Raw genomic sequence first — 25,826 nt, 5'->3', positions numbered from 1 at the left:
TAACTGATATTTAATATTATATTAATTTAATGTTATAAGATTAATATATTTGAATAATAATGTTAAACTTTTATATTATATTAATTAATAATTTAGTGTATAATATAATATAAAAATTAATGTGTGTATATATATATATCAGTCCGGTTCGGTTTAATTTGGTTTTCAAAATATGAAAACCAGTACCAAACCGGTTTAGGACCGATTTTGATTCTAAAGAACCGGTATTGCACCATCAGATTGGTCTGGTTTGGTCAACTGGTTTTCTAATTTTTTATTTTTTTTAACACTCTAATAATCACACGGACTCAAATGGGCACACTAAAGTCCAAGATCCTTTTCTTTTCAAGACAACTAGTACCTACCTGCTTTGTAGCTAATCTAGCAACCTAACCACAAGAACCCAAAACATATAAACAAGCCCTCACTAACCCAAAATGGAAGCAAGCCATGCAAGATGAAATTGATTCCCTTCATGACAACCGAACAGAAGCTTTAGTGCCTAGACAATTGGATATGAATCTAGTTAGCAGCAAATGGGTGTTCAAAGTTAAAACTAGAGCGGATGGTTCAATTGAAAGGTATAAAGCCCAACTTGTTGCCATGGTTTCACACAACTCCATGGCTTGGGCTTTGATGAAACATTTAGTCTAGTAGTTAAACTCGACACTATCAGATTGATTCTTACTTTAGGTTTGTCCCAAGGATCGTCCCTCAAGCAACTCGATGTAAGCAATGTTTTTCTCCATGGTGATTTACAAGAGCATGTTTACTTATCTCAACCTCTTAGTTTTGAGGACTCCTCTCATCCTGAATATGCCTGCCAACTTCTCAAAGCACTCTTTGGCTTTAAATAGGCACCTCAAGCTTGGTACATGAAGTTCAGTACCTATATTCAACAATTTGGTTTCCAAAGATGTCCATATGATCAATCGCTCTTTTATCAACGTCATGGCTCAAATATTTTTTTTGCTCTTAATTTACATCGATGACATTATTATAACTGGGAGCTCCACCTTACAGATCAACAAGTTCATTTCCCATCCGACATGAAAAATCTTGGTGATGTTCATTTCTTCTTAGGACTTCAAGTTGCCCGTGATGAGTCAACCATCACCCTCACTCAAACATGCTATTTACTTTCTCTTCTCTAGAAATTTGGTCTGGATGGTGCTAGACCAATGTCCACCCTGTTGGCTTCCGATGCTCCATTGACTACTACTAACAGTGTGCTCCTGTCTGATCCAAAATTTAATCGGTGCCTCATTGGTTCTTTACGTAACTTAACACGTCCTAATATTTCCTATGTCATTCACCATGTCTATCAGTTCATGCAAAATCCTCAAAACACTAATCTCACTATCATTAACTGTATCTTTTGTTATCTCAAAGTAATCTCGGTCTTGATTTTGTTCGAGCTCCTCTCACTGCACTTTGTGGCTATTGTGATGCAAATTGGGCCCGTTCCAATGATGATCATTGCTCTACCACTAGTTTTGCTATCTACATAGGTGATAACTTGTTATCTTGGGGAGCCAAGAAGCAAGCCACTATATCTTGTTCCACGGCTGAGGTAGAGTATCATCTGTTAGCTATAAACACAGTTGAACTTATGTGGTTCATGAACCTTCTAAAGAGAATTGGGTATTGCATTCCTTCCTCTACACTGTATTGTGACAACATCAATGCTATCAGCATGGCCAAAAACCCTATCTTTCATCGTTGCATGAAACATATTGAGACCGACGTACATTTTTTTCGGGAACAAGGAGCTTGTGGTGTTCTTTCTCTTGCACATACCTAAAGTCCCGATCAAGTTGTAGATATTTTTACAAAACCTTTATGTACTCTCAAGTTTGTTCCCAATCGAAGCAATCTCTTCATCGGTCTAATCCCACCTTGAGCTTTAGGGGGGATGAAGAGATAAGCTCTCCAACATGTTGTTGTGATCTTCTCTCCCATGATTTTCTCCCATTTTGTCATTTCTCTATTGGTTACCTTCCATGTATAGCAGAATATACAACCATGTGTGTTAGCTGTACATAGTTGTTAATCACTCTTGTAATCTCTATTTAAATTAATACAATGCCTGAGAACAAGGCAGGTTTTCTTTTCTACAAATATGACATTGTATTCGTCTTATTATTCTCTTTGGGACCTCATTTCTGATGCCAGATTTCTAAATAGGGATCAATTTTTGAAAGTGCTTGCTCCTAAGCGAGCATCATGGAGAGCCAAAGTGCTCGTCACAAGGTAAGCATTGTGGAAAGCAAAGTGTTCGCCACCTTGACTAGAATTGTCATAAAGCAAAGCGCTCTCCTCTCGGCGAGCATCACAAGAGCAAAAGTGTTCAATACCTTGGCAAGTATCATAGGAAGGCAAAGTGCTCACCCCAAGTCATGAACCACTGAGAGAACAAATTGCTTACTACCCAGGCTAGCACCATGGAGAGCAAAAGTGCTCTCCCAAGGGGAACACCACTAAAATGCAAAGTGCTCAGCCCCAAGCAAAAACCATTGAGAAAACAAGTCTTTGCCAACTCGACGAACATCGTGTAAAGGCAAAGTACTTGCCTGTAGGCGATTATTGTAAAAGCAAATGTCCACCATTGAAAGGCAAAGTACTCGCCACCGCTTGAGCAAAGTGCGCTTGCCACCTAGGCAAGCAGCATGGAGAGGTAAAGTACTCACCCCTAGGCGAGACCACGACAGAGAAGCAAGCCGTGAAGGAGAGTTCCAAGCACACCACTACCACGAACCACAAATAGCATATATATATATAAATTATATGCCACATGTACGTTTAAAGGAAAATCAAGTACGTGCCTTACATGTCCAATAAAGATCCTTAATTTGCTAAGATTAAATAGCAGGGATGCACAATATGTAATACCCTATAACCTCCCGACCTCCCGATCGATGATCCTTAATTTACTAAGGTTAGATAGCAAGGACGCATTATATGTAATGAGAAATGATAGAATTACTATTATATAACAACTAGTTTATAAATTATGAATAAATTGTAAGCCTATTGCTATTCGGATATGATACCCTAAAACCTCTCGAACTCCACATCGATCCATGATAGAGAAATTGATGCCAACTATATTGCCAGCTTTTATATATATATGTGTATATATATATAGTTGCCTAAGTTGGCTGCCATAAAGCTTTAATTTGGCATTGAAAATCTAGTTAAGTTAGGATGGCTTGGCTAATCTGACTCTCAGTCTTGGGTTAAGCCATAATTAGAACTTTAGGGTCGGGAATATTGGTATATTAGTACAAAAAGGGAAAAATCTACTTGATTTCGACCGTTTTATTGAAACGAAAAATTACAGCCTTCAACCAACAAGTGTTTTATAAATATATCAAAATGAACATATTACACTCATAATTATTTGAAAATTTTGACAAAACAGTACCCTCATTCAATATTAATCACTGAAATAAATGAAAAATATGTGACAAAAGTGGATAACGTGAGTCACGTGACACAATATTGTATGAACGATTCGTATGACAACTATCCAGCCCGACCCGACTCGAAATAAAACGGGTCGAGAATAGAATTAGTCTATACTATTCTGAATTGGTATAGGATGGTTGGGGTTATTACCCAATACCCAAACTGATAATCAAATTATCATATACTTGATTTTAGACAGTGCTATTTTATCCATTACTCGAATTAGCTTCTTCCAGTTCCAAGGTTTCGGTTGGAGGTCTCTCTCACTTTGATTGTTTTCTTGTGGCTATCATTCTCTCTCTTAACTCTACCTCCAAAATTGCAAGGCTAGTAATCATCAATAATCGAAAGTAAGGATGATCTAAACTATAAGGGTTTGGGTTTGTATGTTGGTTGTTGGATTTGGGGGTTTTTGGGCCGGTCTTAGTCAACACCGGCTCTTCCATTAGGCGATGTAAGCAATTGCCTAAGGCCCCGAGTGCAAGGTGGCCCCAACAAAAATAAAAAATCAAGTAGAATTTTTAAAAAGAAAAAAAAAAAAGAGCAATGTTTGGTGGAAGTACAAATGCTTAAGCACGACTTGTCTATTTAAGATTTGTACAAATTATTTCTCTTAAAAGTTTAAAAGTATCCTATATAATAAATATTTCACGTACTCTCCTTTTAAGAATACACTTCTCTTTTGTCATCATTAGTTTAATATATAATATGAAAATTGAAAATAACAAAATCTAATTTTTCAGTGTTCATAAATTTTTTTTGTATAATCCTTTAAAGAGGCAAAGGCTTATTTTTTTTTTTTCCCAAATGTGTAAGGGTTTATTCTAACACGTCTTGTAAAAATAGATTTGATAAAATCTTCTCTAAATCGAAAATTTTCTAATAAAAACTAAGTCAATTATTAGTTGAGAATGCGGTATAAAATCTTAATCAATAATTTTACTTCGCAATACGAAATATTTTTAAATAAGAATATAATATAAAAATAAAAATAAAAATAAATTTATTTAATTTTACTTTTTAAAATTTATTATTAAAAAAAAAACCCTCCCTCAAAATTTTTTGTATGGTGGTTGTTGAACTGTTAGCGTTTTGCTTCTTTTTCCCAACTTGTATGAGAATGGTTTAATAGTACAACCCTATGCGTGAGGAATGAGGATGTTGGGGGAGAAACATGGTGGCTGAGACGTTGGAATGATACGTGATATTTGATGCCTTAATGTGTTAACTAATGGGGATGTCTCTTAATGTTCTATAATATCTGGATGTTCTCGACTTCTTTACTTTTTTTTTTTTTTTTGATAATAGACTAAATTTCATTTACTGAAACCGAAGTTATATCTGTGACTAATTAATACAGGAAAATCCAGATTATCAGCCAAACTACTCAACTGTTAAGGACTTTCCCGTCAACAAATTTCTTTGTGACGGACATTGTCTAAACTTCTATACCTTCTCTCCTGATAGCAGTCAAATGAGAAAGTACTCTGTCAAAACAGAGCTAAAACGACCTTTCTTCCAAAGAAGGAAGGTACACCCACGCTCCATCCTCCCAAAGAGGAGGAGTACAGCCACACTCTCTCCTCCCAAGGAGGAAGAGTACTATCACCTACATTCCTCCAAAAGAGGAATATGACAAATACCCACATTCCTCCAAAAGAGGAGTGGGACACTAACACATATCTTTTTTATTTATAAAGGTTAAAACAAGCTAAAACAAATCAACATTGCAAATACAGAAAAAACAAAAAAAAAACTGATGGGCAGTAAAAACAAAAGACCCAGCATAAGCCAAAAGCCCATCTTATGTGTACGTGGGGGCCCAACCCAATTAGGGTTTCATCTCTTCCTTCTGCCGCTGCCACCCACTGTCACTGATACCCCTCCGCCCATGAGCCGACCACTTCATGGAGAGCACCACGGCAACCAAACGAGAGCAGCAAAACATAGCAGACCCACGGCAAGCTCACGGCAAAACAGAGCAAACAACCCATGGCAAGCTCCGTTGTCGTCTGCCTCTCTCATAGTTGCCGTCTCACCCCTACCCAGGACCACCATCCTCGGCTCAGACCCACTACCCACTGCTCGTCCCAAAACCAGAGCAGCCCCGCCTCAATCCACTTCTCCAGCTCCCTCACTGTTTGCCTTCCTCCCTCGCCGTTTGCCTTCAACCCATCACGCCGAAAGACCATCGAATGACCCCCGAAGCAATACAACTACAAAACTTCCTTACCGGAGACCTCAGGACAGCCCATTAACGCACGTAACCAAAAACAGAGCAGCAAGCTCCGCCGCCGCGTGATGGGGTTGTTGTCGCTGGCTTTGTTAGGCAATCGCGTCTCATCTTCTTCTCCGACGCCTCTAGATTGCACTCGGGAGGTATATTCCTTTTTTAGCTGCAAGGGGGCGGCGCCATAGCTATGGAGACAAGCACCCGGTGCCCTTTTTATTCAAGAGCCGAAACATAAACACACCAGAAAAACTAGAAAAGCAGAAAAACAAACATGAAAAAACCAACAAAACATGAGAAACAAGAAAAAGGAGAGGGGAGGGAGGGAGGAGCCGAGGTTCTCCCCTCCCTCTGGGGAGGTTTTCTGTTTGGTTTTCTAGAGAGAGGTGAGAGCTTCTCTCTCTAAAAGGGATTTCTTCGATTAAGATTTAGCATTGCCCATGACTTCTTTACTTTCACTTGTTCAATGTTTTAACCAAGAATTAATTAATTTATTTTATGGGTTATATAAAACGTTCGGTCATCATTATGTAAAAGGCCAAGCCTCGTGTATAGTTGATATGTGCCTTGTTTTCAGGGAGAGGATAACCCAACAGATTGGGTAAATTAAGATTTTGATTCCCTTTCACTTCAATATAAAATACATTAGCAACCTCACTTCCTCCATAATAGGACTGCAAAGACTTCATGATTCCAAAAACATGCTTAGGACCATAAATATGGGCCCATCTAATTACTCCATGAGCAGGTCGCAGTATAAATTCCTCATATCCTCAATTATTTTCTATTTTAATCCGCAGTGCTGTATATTTTAATAAGATACAGGAAGGCAGTAAATGAAGGGATCAGATGTAGCAGCAACAAAAATAATATGGAATGCATAAGTTCCTTTCAGCTTTAACTTTGTTGTCTAGCTGAGCACTGATAGAAAACAATGAATTGAACTCTACTTACTGTTATAAAGTTGAAAGATCTGATCAAGTCACAGTCCAAGCAAACTGACATATACTTCTGAATGAATGAAGACCACTTTGTAATTGTAAATGACGCCATGCATGCATTTATTTTACAAGGTTGATACCCGATAACTTTCTTTCCTCTTCCTCTAATATAGCAGGCTGATAAATTTAGTATAGCAGGTTGAGTTGACAGAATATATTTGGCATGAACAATTTGTGCAGCTTCAATATTTCTGTTAGCCATGCATTGTGGATTCTTCTGACCAAAGTAGTGGTCTCAACGCTTGGAAGGGTAACACCATTTTTCCTTCTCCTTTGTCAGAGAAAATCCTCCCTCTTGTGACATTTTTCTTTAATGGTAGATTGTGGGTTTGATGATGTACTATTCCATGTCTTTTCTAAATTAACGGCGGCGGGTCGACGTTCATTGCAAGTGATGATCACTTCATATACTAGCAACCATGTATATCTGGTATGTCATAGAAAGTACGAATGAGACGATAAAAATGTATGCACCTGATGCAAATATATAACTGTGACAAATGTCAGTATTCCATTGGAGGGTCTCATATGGGTTGTAGAATCTGGAGATTATCTTCTACATTATTTACGTTGGGGATGCCCTCTCTGCACTCACTCGGCCTTTTACCACACATTAATGGGTTTTTGTCTTGAAATGGGAAATAAGCTCTTCGGACCCATTTCATTCAGCTAAATTGATTTTGACGTATAGATATTTATTTGGTACCGGGGGACTCCAAGCGTACATTTACTTAACACTAATATGAGTCTGACAACCGGTCGTAGTATTTTCGTGTTCAATTTTATTATCATGTTGTGATTGGGGAGCTAAGGGGCCTTTTACGGCCATTAGAATTGAAAAGGCTCAAGTTATATAGGAATTCTCGAATCCAAAAGTTGAGAAGAAGAATAATAACCACATTGGATAACTTCAATAGTTTGATTTAATTTTTTTTTCTCTCTCTAGACGATTTGGCTCTCAACCAAAAAATCCAAACCTCCTATATTCTCTAGGGGGACCCTCCTCCCATCTACAGAGATTGTCCAGCTCATTTTTTTTCTAGTTTTTACTTTGTTTTCCGTCCATGGTAACGAGAAGTACCAATCTCCTGCCCTTTGGCTTCCCACGACTGCCATGCGCCTCACTGCAAGACTGCCCAACCGTCTATCTTTTGAATGGCTAAAGCAAAACGTTGAACGGAGTGACTTGTATGTCTCACATGCAGCTCAAACCGTACACAAGATCTACGCTCTGTCACAACTATGAGAGTGTTAAAACCCCTAGAAAAGCAGCATCGGAACAAGTCTCGACACTACTCTTGGGAGGCGAGGACAGCACCATGGCCAACCTACACACATGCCTTGGCCCGTGCCGTGACACGCACGGGGCACCCAGCATGCAGACCAGCGAGGTTGGAAGTCGCGCGCAGCCCAGCATGCGGTCAGGCCCACGCACGCCCATGCGCATGTGCAAGCCCTTGCCTTGCAGCTTCAATGCCCACGCTGCACGCTAGCCAGGTTAGTGGCGTGCCTTCGCAGGGGTGCCATCCAGCGCACGGCTCCAGCCCGTGCCTTGCAGGCTAGGCTAGTGGCATGCCATCCAGCGCATGGCTCCAGCCCATGCCTTACAAGCTAGGCCAATGACATGCCCACCAAGCATGTCATCCAGCGCATGGCTCCAGCCCATGCCTTGCAGCTTCAATGCCCAGGCCACCAGCCTGGGCCATGCAGCACGCACACATGGCTCACCACCAACAGGCCTTGCATGCCACCATGTCATGCCCACCAGTAGGCCCTTACTTGGCACTATGCCATACCCATCAGCAAGCCATGTTATGCCACCTAGCCATGGACCAGACCGAAGACCACCATGCCCCATCCTAGCCCACCATGGGCTCATGCATGCCTGGGCCAACTTGGCCCGCCACTATATTATTTTTTTTTTATTTTTTATTTTTATTTATTTATTTCCAAGGGGCCTTTGGGGGTTTCCAAGTTGTAACTCTTATAAATAGGACCCTTAGTCATTTCTTTGATATCTTTTGACAATTTGCTTTGGACGGCTTTGTTCTTGATATCATCCATTTCGGTGCATAGCACTTGGGCTCTTTGGGGTGCAATTCGTGAATAAATGTGATTTAATCTATCAATCTTATGAGTATTATTCATTCACTCTCTTGTCTTCCATGTACTTTCCATTGATATTGTGTTTTTGTGTGCATTGTTCTTGAATTGTTCTTGAGTTGTTCTTGAGAATTCATTGTGTTCTTCGGATGTTCATTGCCACATTTCATCATTTGCCTCATTTGATCCATCTAAGCACTTAGTGCCGCCCACTATAGTGTTTGCCATAGTCCACCTCCAATGCTCCATAAGGAAACTCATTCCTTATAGGAGCCTTGACTTCCTCCCAATCCAATCTCATAATTTAAGGAATTGATAATTCTCTTCAATTCCTTAAATCTCTCATCCCTTAATTTAAGGAATTGACAATCATCTTCAATTCCTTAAATCTCTCATCCCTTAAATCTCTCAAATCAACATTGACTTACCTAACTAGCCCACCAAATCCTCAAGGATTCCTACCACTTAGGAATCCTTCCAAAATCATAGCCTCCATCCACCTAGGCGCCACCCTAAATCCCCTTGGGTAATTTCGGCCACCCTTATTGCTTCAAAGCCACAAACCCTAGCCTCACTCACTCACATCAACCCTAACCCAATCTACTTGGCACTACACTCAAGGAACAAGCCAAACCGTCCATAGAGAATTGTGAACCCTAAACACTTAGCCTACCCAATTCCATCACCAACTCTACCATTCCACATCCCCCTACCCATTGTTGAAGGCCAAGCAAGTTGGCAAGATCACTCGGTCACCAACATCACCAAGGCGAGCTCGTGGACTTAATGTTTAGGGACAAGGCCGGGGTCCCTAACATTAATTGGTGCTTTCAGTGAGAGGTGCTTCTTGCTTGGTGTTCTTGAGAAGTTCTCATTTCTCTAAGAGGTAAACGACGAGTAAATTCAATCCCTTGTGAATTTGATTGGAAGGTCCACAGAGGACCTCGACATTGTTTACTTTTATTGCTTGTGAATTGAAAATTGAAGTTTGGGGGTTGAGGTAGAGGACGGAGTAGTTTTCTTGAAGGGATCTACCACCCTGGAAGGTGGGGGATCCAAGGTTGGACCGTGTGCAAGAGGGGTCGACCACTATGATGATAGAGTTGAAAACTGGGCATATGATCGGGGACCAAGGAGGCCAAAGGTGGAGGCCAAAGGTGGATTTCCCAAGTTCAATGGGGGGGATCCATATGAGTGGTTGGACAAAGTGGACCATTATTTCCGTGTGTATGAAGTCCCAAGAGAAGAGAGATTTTCTACGGCATGTTTCTATCTTGAAGGAAAAGCAAGTAAGTGGTGGCGTTGGTTTCGTGATCAATATGACAAAGAGAGGAAACGCCTAGGGTGGACGGCCTTTGAAAAGGAATTCTTGATGCAATTTGGGCCTTCCCCAATTGTCAACCACCATGGGCAATTGACCAAGTTGAAACAAGAGGGAAAAGTACATTACTATATTGATGAGTTTCGACAACTTCAAACCTTGGTAAGGGGTTGGTCCGAAGAGGCACTTATTGGCACCTTTGTGGATGGGTTGAAACCTTGGCTTGCCAAGGAGATAAAGTTGAAACAACCCACAAGGCTACAAAAAGTTATGAGGATGGCGGAAATACTAGAGGAGAGCACTCACATTGAGAAACGTCATTCTAAGGACATGAGGAGCAAATTCTCTAAACCTTTGCAAACCAAAGTTCTTTGGAAAGACAAGGAGGTGGAAGGGAGTGCATCAAAACCAAAACCCTATAAAGTGAAAAAGTTATCAAGAGAAGAAGTCCAAAAGCGGATAAAGAAGGGTCTTTCCTTCAAATGTGGTCACAAATGGAGCAAGGATCACAAGTGCAAGGCTAGGCAAGCATATGTGTTGCTTGAAGATGAAACAAGTGAAGTAGAAGAAGATGGCCATGTTGAGACAACTAGTGAAGAGTCGGAACAAGAAGAGGCCGAATCTAGTGAGCCACTAGAGGAGGCCGAATTATCTTTGAATGCCATTTCGAGTGTACCTAGACCCACATCCATGAGAGTGATGGCATGGGTGGGAAAGTTTGAAGTGACTCTTTTGGTGGATAGTGGATCCACGCACAATTTTATCAATGCCAATATTATGACTAAGATTGGATTGAAGCCATGTGCCATTGAACCTTTTGAAGTAAAGGTAGCCAATGGGAACAAACTTAGATGTGAAGCACTTGTTAAAGAAGTGAAGATGAATATGCAAGGTGTGCGAATTGTGGTCGACCTCCATGTGTTGGCATTAGTGGGACTTGATGTGGTGATCGGCAATGTTTGGCTCAAGGGCCTTGGGAGAGTTATTCATGATTATCAAAACATGACGATGGAGTTTAAACTTGACTCAAAGAAAAGAGTTTGGAAAGCCTTGACATCAAAAGAAGTAAAAGCTTGTGAAGCCATCACTTTTGAAAAGTTGTGCAAAGGTGGAGCCTATTGTTTTGCCATTATGGTGGCCAATGAAGACTACTTGTGTAATGTGGAAAAGAGTGAAAAAGAAGGCAATAAAGATGACTTAAAGGGGCTGCCCGTGGAAGTAAGAGAAGTGTTGGAAGACCATCAAGGAGTTCTAGAGGTGCCTTCTACTTTGCCACCATCTAGACTCTTTGATCACCGGATTGTGCTTGTTGATGAAAAGAAGCCGATGAATGTCTCACCGTATCGTTATGCCCATTTTCAAAAAGGGGAGATAGAGAGGCAAGTGGATGAGATGTTGAAGAATGGTTTGATAAGGCCAAGTACTAATCCATTCTCCTCTCCCGTGCTACTAGTGAGGAAGAAAGATGGGACATGGAGGTTTTATACCGATTATAGAGCTCTAAATGAGGCCACGGTGAAGGATAGATTCCCTATTCCAACCGTGAATGAGATGCTTGATGAGCTCCATGGTGCAAGAGTTCTTTCCAAGTTAGATTTGAGGGCGGGCTACCATCAAATAAGAATGAAGAGTGAAGACATCCACAAGACGGCTTTTAGAACCCATTCCAGGCACTTTGACTATCTTGTTATGCCGTTTGGATTATGTAATGCTCCATCCACTTTCCAAGCCGCCATGAACACAATTTTCAAGTCCCTTTTGAGAAAGTTTGTGTTGGTGTTTTTTTATGACATCTTGGTCTACTCCAAGACTATTGAAGAGCACAAGAGCCACTTGAGAATTGTGATGAAGATTTTGGAAGAGCACCACTTCTTCATTAAGGCTTCCAAATGCGCCTTTATGGAGAATGAACTTGAGTACCTTGGTCACTTCATCTCGGGAGAGGGGGTGAAAGTGGATCAAAGGAAGATTGAGGCCATGGTTGATTGGTCACTACCAAATGACATCTCGACATTGAGGGGCTTCTTGGGGTTGACTGGCTACTATAGGCGGTTTGTGAAGAACTATGGGCTTATTGCTAAGCCACTTACATCTTTGTTGAAGAAGGACAATTTTGTATGGATCCAAGAGGCAAGGGGGGCCTTTGATGAGTTGAAGAGGGATATGACTACAACACCCGTGCTTTCGCTTCCTAACTTTGAGAAGCCTTTTGAAGTATACACCGATGCTAGTGGTGAGGGGATATAGGCTGTTTTGGTTCAAGAAAACAGACCAATAGCCTTTATTTCCAAAGCACTTGGACCGATGAAAAAGGCTTAGAGTACCTATGCTAGGGAGATGCTAGCGGTTGTGTATGCCGTGAAGGTGTGGAGGCCTTATTTGCTGGGAAGAAAGTTTACCATTGTCACGGATCAACAAGCATTGAGACATTTGCTTCAACAAAAAATAGTGACACCCGAGCAACAAAAGTTCTTAGTGAAGTTGCTTGGATTTGAATATGACATCATTTATCAACCGGGCAAAGAGAACAAAGTGGCGGACGCTTTGAGTATAAAAGAGAAAATTTCAATTTTGTGGTTAGTGCATGAGGAAGATGACTCTTCTATGTTGGCCTTAAGTGGGGCCGAATGGAGGGTTTGGGACAAAATCCGTGAGGCTACAAAGATTGATGCTAGAGTCATTGAGATAGTGGAACTTCTAAAGGCCGAAGGTGATGGTGTTGTTGGGTTCAAGGTGAAAGATGGTTTGATTTACTACAAGGATCATGTATATGTGCCGAATGTACCTAATTTGAGGAAGGAGGTCCTTGACCATTTTCACAATAGCAAGGAAGGTGGCCATTCTGGGTGGCTAAGGACCTACATAAGGATTAAGCATTTCTTCTATTGGGAATGAATCAAGAAAGCCGTGAAAACCTTGGTTTCCGAATGTGATACATGCCAAAAGGTCAAGTATGATACCAGGCCCCCATCCGGGTTCTTGCAACCTTTACCTATTCCAAACTTGATTTGGGAAGACTTGTCTATGGACTTTGTGGAGGACTTACCAATTAGTGGAGGATATGAGGTCATCTTGGTGGTGGTGGATTGTCTAAGTAAGTATGCACACTTCATTCCCTTAAGACACCCATACACAGCCAAGAGTGTGGCCAAGGCCTTTGTTGATAATGTGGTAAAACTTCATGGCTTTCCAAAAAGTATGGTATCCGACCGTGATAAAGTGTTTATGAGTACTTTTTGGAAGGAATTATTTGAATTACAAGGAAGCAAGTTGAAGGCTAACTCATCCTATCAACCTCAAACCGATGGGCAAACGGAAGTTGTGAATAGAACACTTGAACAATATTTGAGGTGCATTTGCCATGAGGAGCAAAGAAGATGGGGAGACTTCTTGACATGGGCCGAATATTGGTACAACACCTCTTTTCATACTTCCATCCAAAAGAGTCCATTTGAAGTTGTTTATGGAAGATCACCACCCACTTTGGTGAATTATGAGAAAGGCACGGCTAGAAATGATGAGGTTGAGAATGAATTGCTTACAAGAGATGAGATCTTGGCAATGGTAAAAAGAGAGCTCAAGAAAGAATGAAGAAGCACTATGATCAAGGGAGACATGTTGAGAACTTTGAGGTGGGAGACTATGTTTATTTGAAGCTTCAACCATATGGGCAAGCAACCTTAAAGAGGAAGCTTAACTTGAAGCTCTCTAAGAGGTATTATGGGCCTTTTAAGGTGTTGGGAAAATTGGATGAGGTAGCTTATAGGTTGGAACTTCCTCCAACCTCCAACCTCCAAACTACACCCGGTTTTTCATGTGACGGTATTGAAGAAAATGGTTGGTGATCCAAAACTCACTGTGGAGGAATTACCAAAATTTGATGAAGAGGGCCGAATGCTTCTACAACCAAGAGAAGTCCTTGATTATAGAGTGGTGACAAGGGAAAGAAAAAGAAGAAAAGTGTGGCAAGTTCTAATCAAATGGGGAGGGACACCAAGAGATGAGGCCACGTGGGAAGATTATGATGATATAAGGGAGAGATTTCCACAATTCATCCTTGAGGGCAAGGATGTGATTAAAGGGAGGGGGAATGTTAAAACCTCTAGAAAAGCGGCCTCGAGACAAGCCTCGACACTGCCCTTGGGAGGTGACGACAGCACCATGGCTAGCCTACACACATGCCTTGGCCCGTGCCGTGACACGCACGGGGCGCCCAGCATGCAGGCCAATGAGATTGGAAGCCGCGCGCAGCCCAACACGCAGTCTAGCCCACGCACACCCATGCGCATGCACAAGCCCTTGCGCATGCACCCCCTCGCGAGCACCTTTGCGTGCGCCCCACGCTGCACGCTAGTCATGTTAGTAGCATTACTTCGCAAGGGTGCCATCCAGCGCATGGCTCCAGCCCATGCTTTGCAGGCCAGGCTAGTGGCATGCCCACCCGGCATGCCATCTAGCGCACTGCTCCAACCCATGCCTTGCAGGCTAGGTCAATGACATGCCCACCAGGCATGCCATCCAGCGCATGGCTTTAGCCCATGCCTTGCAGCTTCAACGCCCAGGCCACCAGCCTGGGCCATGCAGCACGCACACATGGCTCACCACCAGCAGGCCTTGCATAACACCATGCCATGCCCACCAGCAGGCCCTTGCATGGCACCATGTCATGCCCATCAACAAGCCATGTTGTGCCACCTAGCCATGGACCAGACCAAAGACCACCATGCACCATCCTAGTCCACCATGGGCTCATGCATGCCTAGGCCAACTTGGCCTGCCACTATGTTATTTCTTTTTATTTTATTTTATTTTTATTTATTTATTTCCAAGAGGCCTGTGGGGGTTTCCAAGTTGTAACTCTTATAAATAGGACACTTAGTCCTTTCTTTCATATCCTTTGACAATTTGTTTTGGACGGCTTTGTTCTTGATATCATCCATTTTGGTGCTTAGCACTTGGGCTCTTTGGGGTGCAATTCGTGAATCCCTAATGAGAGAATCACACTTTACAATTCGTGAATAAGTGTGATTCAATCTATCAATTTTATGAATATTATTCATTCACTCTCTTGTCTTCCATTTACTTTCCATTGATATTGTGTTTTTGTGTGCATTGTTCTTGAATTGTTCTTAAGAATTCATTGTGTTCTTCGGATGTTCATTGCCACATTTTATCATTTGCCTCATTTGATCCATCCAAGCACTTAGTGCCGCCCACTATAGTGTTTGCCATAGTCCACCTCCAATGCTCCATAAGGAAACTCATTCCTTATTGGAGCCTTGACTTCCTCCCAATCCAATCCCATAATTTAAGGAATTGATAATCCTCTTCAATTCCTTAAATCCATCATCCCTTAATTTAAGCAATTGACAATCATCTTCAATTCTTTAAATCTCTCCTTCCTTAAATTTCTCAAGTCAACATTGACTTACCTAACTAGCCCACCAAATCCTTAAGGATTCCTACCACTTAGGAATCCTTCCAAAATCATAGCCTCCATCCACCTAGGCGCCACCCTAGATCCCCTTGGGTAATTTCAGCCACCCTTGTTGCCCCAAAGCCACAAACCCTAGCCTCACTCACTCACATCAACCCTAACCCAATCTACTTGGCACTACACTTAAGGAACAAGCTAAACCGTCCATAGAGAATTGTGAACCCTAAACATTTAGCCTACCCAATTCCATCACCAACTCCACCATTCCACATCCCAAACACCTACCCATGGTTGAAGGCCAAGCAAGTTGGCAAGATCACTCGGTCACCAACATCACCAAGGCGAGCTCATGGACTTAATGTTTAGGAACAAGACCGGGGTCCCTAACAGAGAGTCTGTTGCCGCCACATGTGACATTTTTGGAGCCAGCAACCTCAGATCTTTTAAATTCGTCCAACCTCCACTCTCCTAGTGTTGCGTGTGGCCTCCATGTGCCTCCACAGTCCCTGATGATCATCTGCTAGCAATTTGACACATATCTCATTTGCTATTTTATTATATTTTTGCTTCTCCTAATTAAGGATCAAGGGAAAGAGGTAGAGAAAGTCTCATTCAGGCAATCCAAACTAACGAAATATAGCATAAAAAATTTCACTATGACTTCCAATCATAATATTACAGTCCGTTTATCGGAATGCATCAAAACCACTTCATGGCTTCCCTCTAGAGGAAATGGGTGGAGGTGACAGTCATTGACCTCATATCCTTCTTTTTTTCTCTTTCTTGTATTGTATTTATTGGTTTGAGATAAATATTGAAACCTCCTAACCTATTGACCCTTGTATTCTATAACTGTTAAAAATATATCTATAATATGCTTACTTAGAAGAAAGGGAAAGAAAAAAACGCATAGGATTACAAAACAATTTATATTTGTGAGAGCACTTTAGTAGCATAAGACAATTTGCAAGACCTAAAAGTACGGTTTGGATAGTAAGTTTAGATGAAATTTGTTAAGATGAAAGTTCAAAACTATTAGTAGAGTTATTTTTTAATATTATTATTATTTTATGATTTGAAAAAATTAAATTGTTTATTATATTTTTTGTGTGAATTTAAAAAAATTTATAATGATGAAATAAGATAAAATAAAATGAGATAAAACACTTCTTGTATCCAAAAATGGCCTAAAATAGAAGGCAATATGCAATATTTGATATTCGAATGAAGCTCAAATTTTCCCGAAGAAATTATTCGAATAAAAAAAAAAAAAACATTTTTTAAGAAGTGATGTCATAATTGTCCGCCTTTAAACTGAGCTGCGTTCGTATATGTTATCATTCCAACAATCAACTTCACACAAAGACAAGGAATTCAAGAAAACATGGAGATTAATCAAGAATATCGACATAAACTGGAGACAAAACAGCAAAGCCGCCCCCCACGGTGAGCATTTACCACGAGGAGCTTGTCATGTCCAATGTGAGATTGTTCACTCAAGACGAGCCAAACTTCAGAGCCTTCGGTAAGCGATTCTCTATACTCATAGACTCCAATGTGATTAACTTAATGAGACAGAAAAATAAGAAGGCCACTTGGTAAAGCACGCTCCAGTTCCCAAAACCTGTAGTAGAACTAGTACTGCTTCTTCGTGGCCGGAAAAAATAGTTGTCAGAATAGGGGTGACACGAATTGGGGTTAATGTGATTCTGTACTCCAATACAGGGTTCGTTCTAAAGTTAGTGCTTCAGGCAAATTGGCTGGGTAATTTGGCTGGGTCAATCGAAGTCCTTCGAAAAATCCGATCCATTGGAATATTCCTCTCTATTTGCAGAAGTAGAAGGGCTCCCTTGGTTGTGGTTTTCCTCATTTCCATTAGTTCGGGGTCTGCCTGGTCTTGAACGAATATTAGCACCCAGGGGGAAGGGCTCCTGCAGATACAAGAAATTAGGTCAGTTTGGTCATGAAGCAATAATAACCATAAGGACAATGTTATGTTAGTATACAAGTGGATTATATCATGATAATCCTACTAGATCACCAGCATTTGGACCGTCAGTACGAAAGAGAATAGGTCGGCAACGTTTATCTTCATTCATCAAGCTTGAATTCTGAAAATGGGCAATAAGAGCAGCCTTTCCCTGAATCCTAGCATATGCAAGGGATGCCACCTTTTCACTATTAAACTTTTCCCATTTTTTACCATTGAATGCCTGAAAAAATGGCATTTGTCAATCCCTCGCGCTTTACCAATAACTGACAGAATTTCAACTAAACCGAATGTTACAGGTTTATCCATGATAACTCAAAACCCAAACCTGATGGAATGAAATTATCTGCCGAGGATTAGTCATATTGATGAACGCATAGCCCACATTGCATTTGTTCTGTTGAAAATACAGCAAAATTTGGTGAGGAATATAAATGAGGTTTCTTACCCAAACAATTTGATTCATCAAAAAATATACTTGCCTTGAAATCAATTGGCAAATAGATAAAATCATAGGTTCCCCGACAGTGCTCATCTATTGCAACCAAAAGCATCTTAGAAGTATACCTGTGAGAAAAACATTACCTCAACCTAAAGAAATGACAAAGGGAGAGGATAAAATGGCAAAAGCACCGGAATGAATTCAAGACCCATAATTACTACCGCTACTAAAACTATTACATACGGTTAAATTACATGACCAAGACAAAATATGTATGATATCCTGCAATCATTGTGTTTCTAAAGCAGAAATCAAAGAAGTGACCGCACCAAAAGACTAGTGGCTTATTTGGGGTGGAATAATTTTTTTTTTTTTATAAGTATTATTTGGGGTGGAATAATAAAAACGCCAAACAGGTTATCTACAAGAACATCAAGATATTTTAACACTACTGTTCAAGCAAAGGAAAGATTCATCAGAAGAAATGTTGTAAAGACAGATAGAAGACAAAAGTAAAACGCACAAAATAGGTCGAGATATTTTTAAGGATCATTGACATACTTGTTGGGAATGTTCTTTATCATCAGTGTTGTGCGGCCGTCTTCCCCACGCAATATGCAGTCAATATCAAGTTCAAATTGTTTCTTATCAGCAAGATAATTTGCTTCATTTCTATGGTGAGAAAGGCTTCTTGCACGTTCACTAGGTGACTCAAAAGATGTAGGCATTGAAATCATCGGGATCGGCTCAGGGAAAATGTGGCACATTTGCTGAGAGTGATGACCAGCATTTGTCAACATGTCAGGGCAATTTCTGCCAGCATGAGAAAAGGTACTGCGAGAAGAAATTTGTATTGGATCCAATTGAGAACTGCAAGGAAATCCCACACTCCCAAGGGAACCCAAATGAAAACCAGAAGCTTCAGGAGATTCCCCCAGATAGGAATGCTGCCTATCCCAGAGAGAAGGATTTACAGCTGGTGCCGATCCAACATGGCAATGCACAGTTGACATGTTCAGCAACTGGTGCGATCCTCTAGGAAATCCAGGCATTTGTGGAAGGTGATGAGCAGGAACACCAGTGGCAAATGAAGGTGAATCCCCCCAAATCATGGGACTTGAAGGATGTTGCTGATACGAGTTGCAGCTGTTCCATGTGAAGTGATGATGTCCATGAAGGGGATAACTCCCATTTCCCAAGGAACCAAAAACTATGGAGAAACACTTAGTCAACACCAAAAACAAATGGCAAAATAAATCTACAACGAGGTTATCATAATCAACCTAGATTCAAAGTTTGAAGAGAAACAAATTCAACTTCATCTGTAATGCTTTAGAACTAACTATGGGCTAAGTTTCATTGTTATGGAACCATAATTGAACAATATGACATCTATGAAAATTCCCATACCCAATTTGTTTAGTGTAATTTTAAGTAAGACAACAGGAACAAAGATATGGCAACTAGATGACCAACTCCTCAAAAGATTGTATAATGGTGGGACTGACGATAACATATTTGGATGGATGTTTTTGGATGTTTGGGAAGAAACTCTCTAGGACGTCAAAAACCATGGGTTTTTGGTTTTTGACACCCTAACATGCACAAAAGCTCCAATGGACTAACAAGAAATGTTTTCAGATTATTAATTATACTTTCCAAATGTACTGATTCAAAAAGAGAATTATACTTTCCAAATGTAACTGTTTAGATAGAATTCAATAAACCTGAAATGCAGACCACAAGAGTGGTTGCAACAGATGATGACCTAGAGGTTCCAGCTTCAAACCACCCAAAATCATGTAAAGAAGTGTATTTTGAAAATTCATGAACAGTTTATTTAACTTAAATCTGAATAGTTAATCTAAAATATTTGAGAGAATATTGACATTGGGACATATCTAGAATATTCTATTTCTTATTTTTTTTATTGGCAACGTGTATCCGTGAACAAAGCCTCAACTAATCTCAGCCCCAAGAGTGTGAATGTGAAGTTTCAAACCCAAGACATCTAGTTTATACAGCTCGCCCCAATACCACTAAGGCACGCATTGGGGTTTATTATTATTTTTCATTCCAACATGTATCAAGAACATCCTGCAATGTGCTGTGCACCCCTGGGATTACTCAGGACTTTGTTCAAGGATACCCAGTGCGAATTGGAAAAAAAAAAAAAAAGAAGAAGAAGAAGAAGAAGAAGAACATCCTACAATGTGGAAAGCCTGTATGTTGTAATTTATGACCTGTTCATGCCTACCTTCCTGCTCATAAATTCTCCTTGCAGAAATATGTTTGACAACTGCCTGATACTATCTTAATGGTAGTCAAGCAGATGCCAAAATCTAAAATACGCAGCAAATGTAAAATTTCAAACAGGCCAATGGCTCTTTGGCATGATGGAACCTCAACCCAACCCAAGCACAAGATGGTGTGGGGCCATCCGAGAGTCGAATCCACCTAAACCCAGTTGCTTGGAACACAAAAATATATTTCAAACAGACTACAGGGCAATGAAATAACTTACCTCCTGCATTGGGTTCCATTGTGCGAATGTTGGAACTCACTTTGATAATTTTCCTACTGTCAATTCCTTCAGCCACTTTGGGACCTAGACTGACAGCCATATCAGCAATATGGCTTGAAATTTTGCATGGACTACCATTGACTGAACTATCAAGATACTCCGGGAAGGAATGAGGATGGAAACTGGGAATGCATTGGTTGGAAAACTTTATTTCATTTAGAGACTGATTTGAATCACAAATGCCAAATTGTTTGCCAATGGATGCCACTCTCACCGGAGAGGAAAAATTGTTCAGAACACCTGAACTCCTGTGAGGGAATACATTTTCAACATATGAACTCACAGGTGATCGGGCTGCAGAATGTAAACTATGGTTAGATCCATTATCTGCAGTGAGATGCAATACACTTGCCGTAAAATATTGAGTTATGGCAAGAAAAAGTTTTTGCATTTTAAGAAGACCTTCACTGATGCAGCTATTATTTGCAGGCAGAAATCATACCTGTGCATACTGGTGATAAAGTTTTACAAGGGCTTTGGCAAACATTACGTCCATCTTGCTCCTGCTCAAACTGTTCCATCACACTGCAAAAAGGATCTTAGTTCCTATATATCCACTTTAATGATGGCCATTAGGAAATAAGATGAACAGTGTAAATAGGCGGTACCACCATCTTGCAATCCCTGGATGGCTTGGTTCAACCTTGATCTGTTTGCCAGCAATATCACTCCTATTCAGTGCACGAAGAGCAGATTCTGCAGCTCGAACATCATAAAACTCTATGAACTTTGGGTGACACTTATGTGGAATATCAAAGATCTGCAAACCACAAACATGAAGACAATACAAATATTATAACATCATTTATGTAAGTGAAAGAAGGGGGCAACAGTGTTACTTCTTTGATTTCTCCATAAAAGCCAAAAATCTGACGAAGCTCGTCATCTGAAACAGAGGAATCAAGGTTGAATACAGCCAGGGTGCCTTGGTTAATATCCCTCTCTGAAGGATTGTCCTGACACATCAGCAAACATCAAGCAACAGCATATCAGATTATGTCATAGGCAAAAAGAAGTAGAAAACCGATGATGATCACAGCAGTGAAAGATGTTAGTTTAAGCAACCGCCAAAACAGCATGATACAATTGAAACAGCATAAAAGTGACCACCATACCTTTGGTATCGAATAATGTATGTCAAGTTTCCTACGCTTCAATGGCTTATTTTGAAGTTCTCTCTTTGCATTTTGAGCTGCCCTTATGTCATAGTAAGAAATCATAACAAACCCACGATGCCTGCAGGCAGTATACAGCATTCGAATATCTCCATGTTGCTGACAGAACAAAACACAGTTGTCAATTGAACTTTCCATGACTCAGTTGGATGAAATCCTAATAGAATGCCAAAAAGTAAAAGAGTAACATGCACCTCAAAAAATGTCTTTAATTCAGATTCCTCAACATTGCTATTTATATTTCTCACAAATAGTGTTCTAGATGGGTGTTCACCAAGAATTGAGCTATTAGAACCCACTTGACCGTTGGAAAGGCCTCTGATATAATCAAAATTCTTTTGCCCCATATACATGCGATCATCCCCTTCTAATTCCATACCTCCCCCACTGCTGAACAAATCAAAATCTTCGAAGTCATCTCCACTATTGGCATGAGTACTACATCCCAGCTCATCAATCATGCCAGAAAACAGGTCATCTTCATCAGGAAGGAAATTTCCGTTAGTTTGGGCCTCAAGTTCTTCAATAGATTCAAATAGCTCTTCATCATGGTGGGAAAAAACAGCACTAGCAGGCTGATAAGATGGAACCTCATTCCCCAAAATTCGCACTGCATCCAAGCATCCACATTTATGGAAAATGCACAGAGCAAAATATCCATTATATCAAACAAATGCAAACGAAGTCATTGGCTATAAAAAATGAAAGAAAAAAGAAAACATTTAGTTGACCAAGAAAAACTAAGGAAGAGAGTGCAAAATCCTATGGTTATAAGAAGTTTCAGAGAGATTTTGAAGCCAAAAGAAAAAACCAACTTTCTTGAAGGATAAAACAAGTTAAATGCGGGACTTCAAGCAAGATTTTTCATAACAAAAGTTAGTGGTCGGTTGTTGTGAGATATCGTCGTTATGTGTCAACTAACGACCTTACTCAATTTCTATATGTATATGTTGACCATGAAACAATGGCATATTCAAACCAAAAACTATGACAATTAAAATACCTAACTCGAAGGGAAAAGAAAAAATAAAAAGACACTATTACCCACATTATTTTTTTTATAAGTGACACTATTACCCACATTTAAGATATGAATGGCATATGATAAACATGAAAGATGAAATCTTACACTTTCTACTAAATATTTCAGACAATGAGCTTGAAAACAAACTACTTTCATGTTTGGTGCCACTAATAACAGTCTTCTTCCTGTCCAAACTATGAGAAGGCAGCTGCTGATTGCACACATTTGACCACGATTCCATATGATGATTCACAGATTTCCATGAAGCATTGGATAAATCAGCTTCTTCTCCACCAGAACCTATCTTTTTCCTTTGATCTCTAGGTAGAATTGACTGTGGCAGTTCCAGAGTATCCACAGACTGTGCCCCTATAGGTGAAAGTTTTTCCAGGTATGGTAAAGCATCTAACAAGCTTCCAGGTGTGCTACCATTCCCTTCATTCTTGCTGAATGAATACAAAACAATAAGAGGAACACCAAAATGATTAAACTTTGCTTGGGAAAGCCCTGAGAAAAGATCCCTAAACTAAAAAACAGCAAGTTATAAATTGAACGTGCTAGAAAGTCACAACAATGAGCTCTAATCAGATTGATAGCTGCCAACCAAACTATTGAAATACAACTCTCATCACAACTTTACCACAATGAAACACTTATCAATAAAACAGGATAGGATTAAACATACAAAAAAGGTAATAAAAAGAATCATCAAAGAAGCATATTTCCAGAATCTGCCACAGATGCATAATCAAAAGCGACTTATCTGTAAGCAAAAAAATAATATAGATAAAATAACATACATTCAACTTAGCAGTCCCCAAATATAGTTCTTGTAATAACTCATAACTAAATAAAAATATAAATTGAACTGGCTTTGACGTATTTTGCAAAGAGTCATAGCCATAATTAGAATTGCTCAGAAAGAAGCTGAACATTTCATTTTTCAAAACAAATTACCATGATATTGGCACATAAAAAAGGATCATCTCCCTATGAGAAGACACACTTTTAAAGATTCCAATAAGGGGCCAAATGGCCAATTTAATTCCTGGGGCAGACAAGGTGCTCCAAAAAATAACCAGAAGTTCAATTTACAAGTGCTAGAATATAACGACCCTGTAGTTGCTTAAAACAAGGCTAATCTCAGGTCTGCAAAACTCCATTTTTCTCTAAATGTTTTTAAGCTTAAAATCGTGACCTTCAATGTATATTGCCTGAATCAATCCGAGAATCTCCTAAACACACAATGGTACATACTAGTTTCTGGACTAGTGGTTTATGGTAATCTTTAAATTAAGTGTAGGACATCTGGCATTCCCTCCCAAATTTTGAGAAGTTGATATGAAGGGTAACATTATAGCTAATTATATAGTTTTCACCTCGGTGATGAGGCATGCCCTTGGGTTTCAGACATCCAACTTTCTGTCCAAAACAAGTTGCCAAGTTACACAACCAAATTGAAAAAAGAAAAATTTTATTCGCCACACTTTCATCTCATTATGTAATATGTGGCACATTTATGACCATTGGATGTTCCACATCTTACATAGTGGAATGAAAGTGTGATGAGAGTATGGTGTGTAGTATTACTCCTAAAAACAAACACCCAAGTGTGCGGGTGCGCACGCGCACAAATAGGTGAAAGATAATTGACAGCTAAAAAGATAATAAATTTACAATTAACCGGAATTCCTTGCAGACAATTTGTCACAAATTATAAACGGGGGCCAAGGGAAAAATTGGGAGATTTCTAGGTACTTTTAGACTATAAATACCTTAGAAGGAAAAGAAATTTCTTCAAAGCAGTGAGACGAGGCAGACACGCCCCTTTGATCCATTACTTCAAATAGCATACCGAAACTCCCAAACCAGAAACTCTAATAAGAGAGAGAAAAACTCTTAAAGATTCTCACTTGCCCACTCTGTATAGGCTGCATGGTTCTTCATCTGAAAAACAATTCAAGTATTATCTACTTGACAAATGGTATTTCATGAAACTCTTAATAGCATTATCAAAAATTGATTATCTAAAATTTTGCAATATCACGGGTCATCCATAGAATCGGACCCCAGAAACCGAAAAATCCTCTTGCTTACCAACCAACGACCAAAACTAAGTGCTTTTCTTGTTTTCAAGAAAAGGCAAGGGAAAGGGAAATTGAGAAAAATTAAAAAATCTCGGCAAAAATTACCACTCAAGTGTGTTTTTCCCTCCACCCAGAAAAAAAAAAAAAAAATCACAGCTTTTGCATAATTAAGCTTGGTATTCAATTTCTAACAAAATATGAAGATCAAAAACCGATAAAAGAAGATATTAAAAAAGAATATACACTTAAGTCATCGCCACAAAATGAGGAAAAAAAACATATATTTGAAAGAAAACACAAATGAGAAGAGAATTTGACCTAATGTAACAGAATCGCACCTAAAAATACAAATTGGCCACCATGTCGAATCTCGCTCCCTCTCACTCTCCTGTCTCTCTCTAGAATTTGGAAAATTGGGAGAAGAAAGAGTAAGCAAAGGAGGAAAGGAATGAGAGAAGAGAAAAACAAAAAAGGGATCTCAGAGCATATGTGGATTAGTTAGAACCTGCATTTGCATTCGCTTGCAAGCTATCATTCACCACCACAACCAAAAGGAGAATTGGAAAGAGACGGAGACGGACGCAGACACGGAATATTTTCCTTTTTGCTGTTGTTTTTTTCTTTTTTCTTTTTCAAAAACAAATCTAACCCTCGTTGCTTAAAAACGAATAAATTAAAAAACAAAAACAAAAAATCACAGATTGTTTTTATCTCTGCGGGAGACTCGTAGAGCTCGGATAGTAAAAAGGTTCAGATTTGGAGGAGGAATGAGCGAATTCCGGCGAGAATACGCTCGCCGGACACTCGCTGAGTTAGAGAGAGAGAGAAAGAGAGATAGAGAGAGAGGAGGGTGGGGGTGTTAGTTGGGTTTGAAAAAAACGACAAAATAGAAAAGAAATAGGCGCGCGGGGGGATGCTTTGTGCCTGTCTTGCTTTAATTTGAGCTAGCTGGCTGGCTGGC

At 39.9% G+C, this 25,826-nt stretch overlaps 2 protein-coding genes across 8 annotated transcripts; one reads left to right on the top strand and one right to left on the bottom strand.

The window, feature by feature from the left end:
- Nucleotides 1-450: 450 nt before the first annotated feature.
- Nucleotides 451-12,373, top strand: LOC122281239. The gene is made up of 4 exons (XM_043092593.1): nucleotides 451-581; nucleotides 1,393-1,668; nucleotides 2,176-2,253; nucleotides 9,793-12,373. Exons 1-4 carry the CDS (start codon nucleotides 451-453, stop codon nucleotides 12,371-12,373), a joined length of 3,066 nt encoding a protein of 1,021 aa, XP_042948527.1.
- A 4,563-nt stretch (nucleotides 12,374-16,936) lies between these two features.
- On the bottom strand, nucleotides 16,937-25,766 carry LOC122281044 (protein MEI2-like 4). 7 transcript variants are annotated; one of them, XM_043092253.1, is made up of 15 exons: nucleotides 25,371-25,764; nucleotides 25,184-25,263; nucleotides 24,554-24,725; nucleotides 22,884-23,224; nucleotides 21,949-22,364; nucleotides 21,695-21,853; nucleotides 21,419-21,535; nucleotides 21,188-21,339; nucleotides 21,022-21,104; nucleotides 20,520-20,873; nucleotides 18,557-19,205; nucleotides 18,036-18,120; nucleotides 17,882-17,950; nucleotides 17,597-17,776; nucleotides 16,937-17,494 (listed from the first exon to the last, which is right to left on the bottom strand). In XM_043092253.1, exons 4-15 carry the CDS (start codon nucleotides 23,017-23,019, stop codon nucleotides 17,342-17,344), a joined length of 2,553 nt encoding a protein of 850 aa, XP_042948187.1. In that variant the 5' UTR covers nucleotides 23,020-23,224; nucleotides 24,554-24,725; nucleotides 25,184-25,263; nucleotides 25,371-25,764; the 3' UTR covers nucleotides 16,937-17,341. The 7 variants fall into 7 exon arrangements, with proteins under 7 accessions (XP_042948187.1, XP_042948188.1, XP_042948190.1 ...); XM_043092254.1 differs by having other exon boundaries at nucleotides 25,204-25,263; XM_043092256.1 differs by having other exon boundaries at nucleotides 17,605-17,776; nucleotides 25,184-25,766.
- Between the last annotated feature and the right edge of the window lie 60 nt (nucleotides 25,767-25,826).

Source organism: Carya illinoinensis, chromosome 11 (genome assembly GCF_018687715.1).
Source record: "Carya illinoinensis cultivar Pawnee chromosome 11, C.illinoinensisPawnee_v1, whole genome shotgun sequence".
Taxonomy (NCBI): Eukaryota; Viridiplantae; Streptophyta; class Magnoliopsida; order Fagales; family Juglandaceae; genus Carya; species Carya illinoinensis.
This window is presented reverse-complemented; position numbering and strand designations above follow the sequence as displayed.